The sequence below is a fragment of the Cyanistes caeruleus genome, chromosome 9 (assembly GCF_971803275.1).
Source record: "Cyanistes caeruleus chromosome 9, bCyaCae1.hap1.1, whole genome shotgun sequence".
NCBI lineage: Eukaryota > Metazoa > Chordata > Aves > Passeriformes > Paridae > Cyanistes > Cyanistes caeruleus.
In genome coordinates, this window is record NC_141709.1 from 12,712,542 (window position 1) to 12,725,365 (window position 12,824).

Consider the following 12,824-nt stretch of genomic DNA (forward strand, 5'->3'; position numbering starts at 1 on the left):
GCAGTGCTGTTCAGCTGTGAAAAGAGGGAAGGCAGAATGTGGACCTACATTAGTTGCTTGGTGTAAAATACTGCCTGGTTGTGGTTGCTGGGGGTTTGTCCAATATCCTAAAGGCTGAAGAGATCCTGGGAGAAGGACAACAGCTCTGCAGAGTCACTAAGCATTTTTCCTGGCAGCAAAACCCGGCTGCCAACTGTTTTACAGACATGAGGCTGAGAGGAAGGATTACTTCCTCTGCCCCCTCCAAGCTCTGGCAAAGATGCGAGTACAGCTGGATGTGAAGAGCCAGCTGGTATGGTACCGTGCTAGATAAAACACCAAATGCACTATTAGCAGAAGAGGCATCCTTCCCACATGCTCTGTGCTGTGTGGATGGAGGAATGCAGTCCTGCAGCAAACCTGTGTTCAGAGCAGACAGCCTGAGCTGCTGCCGTGCAAGTGTAGCCTCCTGGCCAGTCCAGCAGGAAACACAAAACCAGGTCTATTTTACTCACTGTGCAAATTGAGCAGCAGAATGGAATTAAAAGGCATGTTCCCTGTCATCAGCTAATGGATTTCTGCCCCTACTAACATGGTGACATTTTTTGGCTCTTAATGCTGATTCAACAGGATCTCCATCTTACCGGCTGGAGTTTGTGTTATTAATAGCACATGGACACAGGAAATGTGTTCTGGCACTTCCTGCTGCTTTTGACACATTCTAGGTCCCAGTTGTCTTCAGTTGAATTGCTTGGTCCTACCAAGTGAAAACATTTTCATAAGACAGCAAAATGTGTCGCCCTGAGAATCAGGCCTTTCAATATTGTTCTCATAATTTCTAGCCACTTTCCCAGGAAAGTAACTATAAACATAGGTGTTTATACATTCCATTAAAGATATGCCTTTTGATGGATGTCTCTCACAGCCAGTGTGGTTGGGAAGGTGGTAACCTGACTATCCAATCCCTGGTCATTGTCAAAAACCTAAAAATACCGAAAGAACAAATAAACTTCCTTCTTCTTTCATCTCACTTCGAGCTGTGTCTGTGTGAATAATTTTGTGTCCGACAGTGATACAAAATGCTGTCTCCTTATACAACTGGACTTCTTATATAGGTGCAACCACTCTGCACAGTGAGTGCAGAGTCAGTACTGCAGAGGTGATGCAGCAGCTCCTGTACCTCCAGATGTCACCCAGCCTGCTGTCCTGGGGGTTTGAGAGGTTGGCTTCTTTTTGGTGGCCTGGATTCTTTTACAATTTTTCTCTTTGCTCTTCTTGTTGAACATTGAAAGTACTTCATAATGCAGTACTTCCATGTTTCACTCCCAGGGCCAGTACATCTTTAGGCTTTCAGGAGAAAGAGTGGCCAACTCATTTGTTCTGGGTGTATTTTGTTGGCAGCCTGTCATTCCATCTCAAACCTTTCCTTGAAGCAGCATTCTGTCTGCCAGCTGGTAGGAATGCGAATGAAAGTGATTAGCCAGGCTCCCATTTGCCCTTGGGATGAGCTGCTGGTTATTTCATTTTTCAGGGCATGTGATTAAGGCCAGATCTGCTCAAACATTACTGATGAGTCTGAAGTCTTTTAGGTAAGTCAGCAGGAACCAACTGGTGGCCAAATCAAGAGAAGGGAGAGGGAAGCTTAAAAAACTGCAGTAGTAGGAACTTTTTCTATGCTCTAATTCTTCCACTTGGGTTATCTGATCTTATCCTTGTTATCCAATACATACCATCTTAAGAATGTCTTACGGTTGGATGCAGTTTAAGCTTTGGGAAAAGTTTTGGGATAGCTTCCATTTAAACTTGGACTGACTTGCTTACTTTGTCAATCATCAAGCTTTCATACTGCACAGCCTGTGTTTGGGGGATTGGACATCCTCATTACATTTTGAAGATATTTTTGGATTTCAGTGTTCAAGTTTCTAGAGTTAGGTTTTAGAATATAAATATGAGCAGACAGTTTTGTCTTTGAGGTTAACTTAGCCTGAAGTTAGCTCAGAGATGTGTTAACACTGGGACATTTTTTAATAAATTAAAAATAAATTAATAGAATCAATATACCTATTAATCTCAGAGCAACAGAGTCTGGTGCATTTGGATCTTTCTCAATTTTCCTTCATTTTATTCAAAATCTCTCAAAAAGGTTTCATGGGGAAATGCATTGGCTTTTCTTTTTGAGAGGATTTTTTAGTGTTCTGGTGCCACCTATTGAATTCTTTTCAACTGTGTCCTATTCCATTGCTATAATAAAACATATGAGGGAATAGAATCACAGGAGACCCTTGAAATGCTTAAGAAGGCCATAAAATTGCCATGAAGTTCTGTTAAAATGGCAGTGCTTAGTTATGAGGGGGAAAAAAAGGGCAATCTCAGACTATTATTTACCATATTGTTTTAAGACACTGCTCTGAGCAAGGCAGTGGTACCAGGTGATCTCTGGAGTTCTATGATTATGTGTAATGTTTAGCATCTCTCACTGGGAGTGAGCAATCAACCTTACACGCTATTTAAGCTATTAGCATTATTCCCAACTTTACAAGGGGGAGGATGGGGAAAATTATTTTCAAGGAATCTTAAGGAAGTGAATGGGGCAACCAGAAACACAACACAGACAAGCTTATGATCCCCCTTATCTCTTATCATCTCACTTTACTTGGAAGAGGCAGCCTGGATGTATATATTTTTGTTTCTATCATGTTTGCATCAGAGATCAGTAAATAGCTTGAAAAGTATTTCTGAATGTTTTACTAATATGAGCAGAGTTTAATTTAGGACTTTTTCTGCAACTTCTTTTATTTTGTTCTTGGAAAACTTTCTAAGTGGAAGCTAATCTGTGTCGATGCTCACGGAAAGTTCATATTTGGCTTGAGGTATATTTGTTGTGCTAAACCAAAGTAAGATTTGGAAAAGGAGGAGGAATAATTGATTCTTCAGCTAAAAAGCCATTTCAAGAAAGAAAAATCACATTATGGAATTTAAAACTACTAACTGCCAGCTTTCAAACACGGAATTGAAAAACATGAAAATACATTGAAAATTTATTGCTTATGGAAAATATGAATGGATATGACTGTTAGTTTTACAGGGTTCCTTGGAAGTTTAATACATAGTTATAGATCATGCAATTGTTGTAAAGAAATGCTGCAGACAAGAGGTTTCAGATGCTGAAGGTGCATTGACAGTTCAAAAGATCACCTATATTTTAGTTTCTTATCTGTAAACTCTCTTAGGTTAGGAAGCTTCATGTGCTTAGATTCTGTAGCTTTGAAAAGAATGCATGGTCTGTGTTTCAATGAAGATATAGTTATATCTTTATATAGTTATAAATGAATTAACATGCTAGACTTGTTAGTGTAGTGGCTTCTACACCCATGTTATTCAATCTATTCTCAGTCTGCTACAGTTTAGAGATTTTATTCTTACAATAAAGAGTAATGTTATTTTGAGTTTCATGATTTCAGGCAAATCTCATAAACCCATATCCTCATAACATGGACCAGATTTTAGGCAACACCCTTCCCCACTTCTGTAAAGAAATAAATACTTCATTACTCTTTTTAGCCAAACTTCATTTGACTTCTCTTGATGCTTTTCTGTAAGGTGTCAGGCTACTGGCTTTTTCCAAATTGTGATTTTTAGCAAGAGATCTTGCATCATGTACACTCCAAAACAAATTCAGTTGCTCACTAGAAAAGTATTTGCAAGACTTCAGCTTTTGTGTACTTTTTTCACACTGTATTAGGAACAGCAAAGTGACGACACAGACTCTCAAGCTTAGTTACAAAGAGAGAGCACTTTTTATTCTTCCTGATCTTCTTTTATAGACAGTTCTGAGAAGGTCTGAAAAGGTAAAGCTTTCATGGGTCATCAAACCAGCACATCACCATCACTGGACAGTTAGGAACATCACCCCTTGGCCGTTTTTGCAAGTAAACAACAAGGAGAGAAGCAACGCCTGCAAAGGTTGTTTTCCTTCTCTAAGGACTGTTTGGATTCCTCCTTACGATTTCCCAGGCCAGAGTGAGAAAGTTGTGTACTTGACTTTCCCACAGGCTCAAGCTAGTGCCTGAAGCCTAAAAATCTTATTTGACCACTGTCAGTTCCCACATACATTCATATTCATATCATGGCTTAGACACACTTCATGACAGTTCTGAGCACCAAGAAATCCTCACTCCCTGCAGGTGACATTGTCATCACTGGTTGTGTGTTTTTAATGGCTGTTGTCAGCCTTCTGAACTGTCCATATGGGGTGCTGAATCTATGATGGCCACTGAGCAGCCAACATGTGTGCTGCTGCTTGTCAGGTTGATAAGGAGAAAAATCTCTGGAGTCCCGGGATATCTGCTTATGTTGATCTTCTGTGTCAGAGATGATGGACAAAGTTTTGATGCTGACACATGAACAGGATACTTATGTACCTCTCAAGTATTGCAGTTTCTCACATAAACCTGACTTTTTACTTTAAAGGTTGAAGGAGTCTATTTTCAAAAGACTAAAACTACAGCAGTTGTGAAGTGCCACATAGGGAAGCTGAAATAACAGAGAAATTATAAACATGGAAGTACTATCTGAAAAACAAGCGCCACAAAAAAAGGAGATAAATAAATTCCAAGAAACAAACATAGTGGGACAGATCTGGTAGAAAAAGAGCAAAAGGAGGAGGAAGGAAGAGCCAAACAGGTGAATAGAAGTTTGTTGGACGGGGCCCTGAGCAGACTGATCTGCTGGGTGGCATCCCTGCCCATGGAAGGGGTGTTTGAACTTGATGATCTTTAAGATCCTCTCTAACCAAGACCATTCTGTGATTCTGTGATTCTGTGATTCTGTGATTCTGTGATTCTGTGATTCTGTGATTCTGTGACTGTATACTTGATATTTTGGAGGTCTGGTTGTTGCTACATCCACTTAATATAATTTAAGAATGTGTAATTTCCTGGGGAAAGTCTGGCTGATTTTGGGAAGAATGAATGTGGTTTTTTATAATTTTTGGCAAATTTCTTGAAAGTTTAAGTTACACTTTTTCTCTCTCTTTCTCTTTTTCAGGACAGGAGACAACAACGATCACACCTGGTAAGAAAAAATTCACATGGCATAACTGCCTTGATTTTTTTTTCCCCTGACAATTTATTGTTTTGGTTTTTTTCCTCACACACAATTACCTCACAGAGTGTATAATGCCTTTTCATTCACCCAACAAAATGAAATATACTGTCTTAATAGGCAGGAGTATCAGGCAAGTCTGGTTTTGAGTAATGTATTTAGGTATATTTTAAAACACAGCATTTAGCATGAAAGGCACAATCGTAACCAAAAAAGAATATACTCACTGGCTGTTCATCTGACAGCTGTTGAATCACCCACACTTTAAATGTTTGATGTGCCTTTACTTTGTTAAAAATTCCCAGTGTCTCAGTACGAGAGTGCTCCAGCACTGCATCCTGTTGTTGTGGGCAGCCCTGTCCCTCCTGGGCCGGGCACACATTAATGGAGCATCACTGACCCTGCTGTACCTCTCACCACAGGTGCCACCCTCGCAAACAGCACGCACTTCTCCACGCACACAGAGCCCAGCCCCAGCCCGGCACCGAGCAGCTCAGCACGCACCAGCAGCTCCGCTGCCCTCACCGCACGCACTCCCTCCGGAAATGCTACAGCAGGTTTGCTGTCCTCCTCTACAAGTCATCTTCTGCTCTCAAAACTCTAGGGGAAAACAGACATTCAGCACCAGGGTAGCCTTTTTCTACTCATGGTTCATCGAATGGAAGCGGTGTCTGTGCTTTGGCACAGTGGCAATGCCAGCATCATGTGCAGGACCTGCTGTTTGAGGGCCAGGTCTGCTATCTCAGGGACGAGTCTTGCAGTCACCACAGTAGCATCAAAATGCCAGCTGCTGCCAACAAGGCTGTCCCCAAAGCAAGAGCAATAGGAATGAACCTAAAAGAGAGTATAAAAACCTGTCAGTGGTATATAAACAGGGAGGTAAATAATGAGATATGGTAAGAAATATAGTGAGCAAGATATGTGATCTGGCAAATGAGCACGACCTAGAGTTGTTGTTTGTGAAACAGCACAAGCATTATTCATAATTGTGTTTTACTGTAAGAATGTAGCAAAATGTTCTAGCTTTTCCCACAAATTGTAACACTATTTTTATGTTGACTTCATCTGGAATTATGACTAAATAATGACCAAAAAATTTGTCATTGTACATTGCAAAATTAATTTGTAAGTGGTATACTCCTAAAAATTTACTTTCTACTTAAATACTATTTTTTTTATTTATTTACTATATTAATATGACTTTTCTTTTAGCATTCTTCTCTAAATTACAGAAATCCCCTAAGAAAAAAAAACAAAATCAGAGAAGTGCTGTAGTGTAAGACATTTCTGACGACAAAGCCATATGAAAGAATTAATTTCACTTTTTAATGCTGATATATTGTTTATTTTCTTACAGATGGTTACTATTCAACATCCTTGCACAGCACCACCTCATCAGTCAGCATGCCAGCAAGCACTGGGATCAGCCCCACTTTCAGCTCCACTCACACAATAGGTGACAAACTTGCACCCAGCTACCACAGTTCTGATACATCAGACAGAAAATGGGTTTGAATGAGGCAGTTCATTTAGAATCAAATCTAAGCATACAAATTAGGCATACAACTGCATTAAACTTAATCTTGTTTTTAGGAACCTTACTGTTTATGCGTAATATTAAAGATACCAGATTTGTTGTTTGTCAAGCAAGTGCAAAGCAGAAATTATTTCCACACAGTGGCACATAGTAGTAGGGTAAATCTAAATCTGTCAATTATTGTGTCAGTACTCCTCTTGTTATTCACAGAAATTTTACCAAGCAGCAAAAAGGTGTGAATACATCCAAGATCTGTGTGCCTCTCTATCTTTCAGTGTCTCCCCTTTGGTTTCACACAGCAATAATACTTACTTGGGATCTAGTAGTTGAAGCACTAAACAGTGATTTTAGTTGCCATTGTGCTGTAAGGAATCGCTCAGGTCAATAAAATACATGTATGTGCTTGTGCAAAGTACATGCAGGAACTGGATGCTTTCCATCTTTTTGAAGTGTCCTTTGAGTAGCTGTAGGCTGCTGTCTGCTCTTTGACAAACTGAGCTTAGCTTTCACTAGTGGGTGTTCTGCCCTTAACAAACTTGGTGACTCTGCAGTGGTCCCTCTCAGTTTTCCCTCTCCTTAGGGCCACTATCCAGCCAGGTCACTCCCAGCCTGCAGGCAGGCAAATCTAGGGTCTACCTTCTATGAAAAGATACCTGTGTGTTTTACTGACACCTTTACCTTGGGCTATATTAAGTAACTGTTTTCAGGATGAAGTTTTTTGCTTAAGCTTCTGTACAAAACATACCAGCAAAAATTTCTTTTGGATATCCTGGTGTAAAAGTAGTCATTAAATGATCCATACTGTTGTATAAATCTTTTTCCAAAGGTAAGAATGGCAGTGCAAAAAGCAAGTAGATTTTGTTTCTTTGGTGACATTTTATACTGCTCAGTTACCCATTCCACAGCATACATATCCTGGAAAACTGCTGTAGTTAATCACACTGCTGTGAGAATGTGTGATTTTGGAATATTCTTGTGTAACTTTGTGCACAGAAATGTTACTAATAACCAGTTTGTTTCTAGTTCATTATGTAATTGGAAAAATTGTGAAAGACACGTTATCCCTGAAATAACTAGCTAAAGAATGGGGTTATGTGTAGTTGATATTTTCTTCCTTATTTCAAATGTAAGAGGAGTGCTAAATACATTTGCTTCTATTGAATATATTGAACAAAGAGTTTGGGGCAGTACTGGTCACCCTTCTCTAATGCTCTGTGGAAAAAATACCCAACCTGTTAAGACAGACCTTCATACTGTTTTCTTTTCTTATAGAAACTACCACAGTGATACCTGAAGCAACTTGTGGTAAGAAACAAACCCCTTATTCTCCTTCAGTCTTGAAATGAGACCAAATAGTAAACTGAAATACAGAAAATTGGTAAAGCTGATAAAATAGTAAAAAAATAGAACTGATCCATTAGCATCTTGGGTTATTTTATAAAATGTCTTCCAGTTCTGGAAGAAGTAAGATTAAAGTTATTTAACAATTCTGGTCTTTTCACCTCCATTTACAGTGTCTTTTCTTTTAGATATTATTGGAGACGTAAGAGACAGTAAGAACAACTCAAAAAATGCTGAAGTTTTACTAAAAATTGACACAAAAGACAGAGAATATTTTATTTTGGGGAATGGCATAAAAATAAATGTGAGTTCCAGCAACCGTTCAGTAGAGCTTCCGAAATGCCAGATATATACTGTTCAAGTAAAAAATGGCAGATGTTCAGACAATGATTCTTTTCTCATTCCAAAAGGTAGGTGTACAAGGGTTTTAGTAGTTTCTTTCTTATCTTTTTATTTTTTTTTTTTTAATATCAGTAATTCAGCTTCCTCAGGTTTCTTTGTCTATTCTTGCTGCTTTTCAGAGGATCAGACAGAAAGTTTTTTTATTTTGTCCATGGTTTGCAAGCTATTTTGAAGTTGCACATTAAAACTTCTCAGTATTTTCTTAAAGAATAATGTAAACCAACCATAGTTTTTTTCATTTTAGAGCAAAAAGGGAACTTTAACTGCATTGGCCATATACCATACGCAGTGTGTTAAACAATAGTAATAACAGCTACTACTTCAAAGCTGCTGTTTATGCTGAATGTTGGACTAATGCTTTATTATTTGAATATTTGTGTGTCTTTGTCTCATGAAGGCTTTCTCAATTTTTCTTTCCATTTCGTATTAATTTCTTTGTATGTTATTCTATACTGATTGTATCTTCATATTGCAAGACAAGTCAAAAACATAAACAGTTATTTAAAGACTCAATATAGCCAATGTTACAATGATGTATAATATTCTTCCTTTCCAGTTGCCAATGAACCTCTAGAAGTCAAGGTCACAACCGCCACATTTGCCCTGTTATGCTGGAATAGCTCACTTGACTGTGCTAATGTGACTGTTACCTGCAATGGGACATCACCTCTAAAGTATTCTGGAAGTGGGTTATTTATTTAAAGATCTTTAAAAGCATTGCTGATGATGTTTTTTGGTGAGAGACTGGCAGATTTAAATTAATTGTGCCAGTCTGAGGGAAGGGTAGCTCAGAATTCCTGGGATTGCCAGTTGGACGAGTACTATCCCCAAACAGTGTGGGTCTGGGAAAGTTCAAACTCAGAGACCTCTTTTGCTCAGTTTACCAACTTCACAAGTTGCACAACTTCTGGAGGTTTTGAAGTCCTGTTTGATTTTCTGAAGGGGAGCTGGGAAGTTTGGAAATGCTGCAGTCGGTGGGTGTGCTGTGAGCTGACCCCTTGCAGGCTGCCTTGGCCGCTGGCTGTGCAGGCTCCTGGATGTGCAAGGCTGGGCTCTCTGCTCTGGGAGCCAGCCAGCCTGAGGACATGCTGGCTCAAAAGTGTGATAGGGCAGATATGGATGCTGAATGTCCTCACATGCCCCAGAAAAATGTGTGATGAATGTCTGGGGCTGGAGATTTCCTGCTTCAGGGAGCTGAAGAGCCAGGATCTGAAGAGCTATTCCAGGGTTCTGCCAGACTCCCCATGACATGTTCTGATTTTTGTAGGAAAGCTGTTTCTTTAGAAAGTCAAATCATGACCTTTACTGATGAAAAGTAAAGATTTATGCAAACTAAATTAGTAAGAACTTAAAATCTAGTCGCTGGGTCAGGCTGTACATTTTTCTGTTTGGAATAGTATGGTGGTTTATTACAAATTATACCAAATATATATGGTAGAGCAAATCTCGGTTAAAATGGTGCCACATACTTTTGAAGTTGTGAAAAATATTGATGAAGCTGTTGTGTCTACAGATTCACAGTCTACACACTCAAAACATGAAAACCCAATTTGTGAAATGATGGAAGATTTATCACCAAACCATCAGTACCACTGCATTGGATCCATATATTTTACTGAAAAGAATGTTGCCAACCAAAGCTTCACCATACTTACAGACTATGGTGGTAAGTGTAATGCTTACTTTTGCTTTAGATTGCACAGATTTCTGGGAACCCCTACTATGAAACCCATTATCTCGGTTTGCTGGGGTTAAAGATACACTTTGAGCAGCATTCTCTGCCACGCTCAGCTTCTCCTTCAGCTCCTCCTTCCTTGTCTCCTGCCCTCCTGGCTGTACTTTGATTGCAGTCACCCCTTCAGTCTTCCAATATGCGCCTTTCTTTCCTTCTGTCAGGGACTGTGATTACTTTTTGTTGTTGTTTTGGAGACTGAGAACATATATGGTCAACTATATGGAATTTTGAATGAAGGCACACACACAAAAAAAGCGCAGACTTAGTCTGAAACAAGTCTTAAATTCTTGATTTGAAGACACTGGACAATTTTAGTAAAATATGATGTTGCTGTATTCACCTTCTCCTGAATTAATTAAATGTATGAAATTACTGTAATACGATTCTTTTACACATACTCAATTTATACTTATGTATGCTTTCTTGAAATAGAGTACAAAAAATATTATATATTGTTGGTATCTTGCTTTAGTGTCAGATGAAATTTAGTTAATTAATCAAAGTAGGTAAAAAGAGGAATACTTTTTCTTTATTCATTGTTAATTATAGTTATTTTTCTTTTACAATAGCTCCAGAAGCACCACATAACCTTCAAGTAACACATAAAAATACCACAAGTGTAACAGTTACATGGACAGAACCTGAGGACACTTCGAAGGGTCCTATACATGGCTACTCTGTGGAGTTCATTGTGAAAGGCAAAAGTAAGTATATTTACTGTTAAATAATTAATTGCATGTATATAATTACAGAGCACCAAGCATAATACACTGTCAAGTCCTATTGGAATCTTGTAACACTGCAATTTTTTTCAGACAAATGTTAAAATTTCCTTCCTTTAATGCTGTTCCAGTTGAACTTTCAGTTGAAATTATTCAGTTTACCATTTCAGGACATGACCCTGTCACCCTTCAGTTGGCATGAACATAAGGCAGTTAGGCATAAACATGTTCAGATAGGTATAGCCAATGTCTTCTGCTAAATGGCCACTCCTTTCAGATATGCTGGTCTAGGTCACCTTACATTTCAAAGAATAAATTTATATACATTGTACTGGGATCATGTTCTCCAGATGCAAGCTTTTCTTCAAAACAAGGATTGGAAAATGAGTCCTTATATAAAGAGCCTCATAATAATAAATATGTATCAGGTCTAAGCTAGTCCTGGCTTGATTCATCCTTTAGGCTTAATTCAGCCTTTCTGTTCACATACTGAAGGTTATGTATACCTGGGTTGCCACAGGAACCAAAGACTGTCAGACTCCTGTGCTCCTCTGATACAGATAATCTCTCCCATTCTCCATGCCCGAAACTTGCCCAAAACCCAAAAGGGTGGCAGCCCCATGAGCCATTTTCTGTTGTTGGTTTGGCTTGGCCGATGTAGGAGATGGAGGTAGTAATGTGTGAGTGCAGGGAGGATGGCAAGCAGGCAGAAGGACAGATGGAAAGGCCATGGCTCCCCTGCTCCACAAGCCACTGAAGTCCAGCTGCAGTTTGGGAAGTAGCTTTGCTCATGCCACTTCTCATGCAATTCCTTTCTTCTGCTGTTTGCTGCTCCTGAAAGTAGGACTTCCACATCATCTCTGGCATCACACCAGGATAGACTTGCTCAGTGTGCAGTGATGCCTTCCTACTTACCTCTTCCCAGGCTGAATATACTCTTTATGTGTAAATACTCTCTCTGTATTTAGGTATTTCCTCCTCTTCCTGAGCCTTCACTTAGAATTAGTTAGCACAGCAAATGAACCAGATTAAGGTAATTAAAACAGAAATACACATGACAGTGGTTTCAGGTAGTCTAGTAAAGTCTAGTAAAGTGTAAGAGCTCCTGTGCTCTGAACATAGATTTCATTAATTTCATTAATTTCATTTTTCAGTGGTTCATAACACAGATATCAACACAACTCACTATACTTTCAACGGATTTGAACCTTATACCACAGCTTCTGTAACTGTGACTCCATATACAATCAACAAACAGGGTTTCAGAGTTGAAGGTAGCAGTGAAAGCCATGAATTTACAACAAAAGCAGGAGGTAAATCTGTTTACTAACTGTTATGAACTAGGCTGATACTAACACAAATAATTTGTACTTTCCTACTGTAGTTCATTATATTTTATACATGGTATTACTATTAGTCAAGAAACTGATTGACATTAAAATAATTGTACTGACATTTATTTCATTAGTGTCCCATTTAAAATTACTTAATGTTGATCTATTTTTTAATTATTCACTTTGTATTAGTATTTTTCTTAGATATATATAAAATTTTAAAAATAGGATTTCACTAATTTGAAATTCTTGTAAAGTTTTTAGGAAGCATTATGTCCCAATATAAAGAAAAAATTTGAATGAAACAAAAAGAGAATAAAAAAAGTTTTTTTCTTTGTGACATGAAAGCTACAAAGATGTACAACCTGTACTTTCTGTTGTGTAGTTACCTGTTTGCTTGAAACAGACCCAGGCAACACCAACACTGTCCATCTCTAATGGGTGCCAGTTAGCTTGGCTGTACCTGTACACAGCTTCCAACATTAGGTTAAAGATGAAAAAATGTGTGCCAGCCCTTCTGCTGACAGAAAGGTCTGTGCCTCTTTTTGTTTGAAGTATACAGGGATCAGAATTGGCACCCAAAGCCCCACAAAATATAAAAAAAGCGGATAAATTAATTTACTGATAAATAGGTTGATCTGAGACTTAATGGTAATACAAATTTAAATGTG

At 38.6% G+C, this 12,824-nt stretch overlaps 1 protein-coding gene across 5 annotated transcripts in view; it reads left to right on the top strand.

Annotated features, from left to right (window-relative positions):
* The window catches only part of PTPRC (protein tyrosine phosphatase receptor type C), a 62,927-nt gene that overhangs the window by 31,063 nt on the left and 19,040 nt on the right, over positions 1-12,824 (top strand). For 2 of the 5 annotated variants that reach the window (XM_086842029.1, XM_023932014.2), the window contains 7 exons: positions 5,026-5,052; positions 7,892-7,924; positions 8,149-8,370; positions 8,919-9,047; positions 9,876-10,028; positions 10,667-10,801; positions 11,974-12,132. In XM_086842029.1, the coding sequence (XP_086698155.1) occupies positions 5,026-5,052; positions 7,892-7,924; positions 8,149-8,370; positions 8,919-9,047; positions 9,876-10,028; positions 10,667-10,801; positions 11,974-12,132 (858 nt within the window). Of the gene's footprint in view, positions 1-4,449; positions 4,663-5,025; positions 5,053-5,504; positions 5,640-6,439; positions 6,539-7,891; positions 7,925-8,148; positions 8,371-8,918; positions 9,048-9,875; positions 10,029-10,666; positions 10,802-11,973; positions 12,133-12,824 lie in introns of those variants that run through there. The other 3 variants (XM_023932012.2, XM_023932013.2, XM_086842027.1) reach the window with 3 other exon arrangements.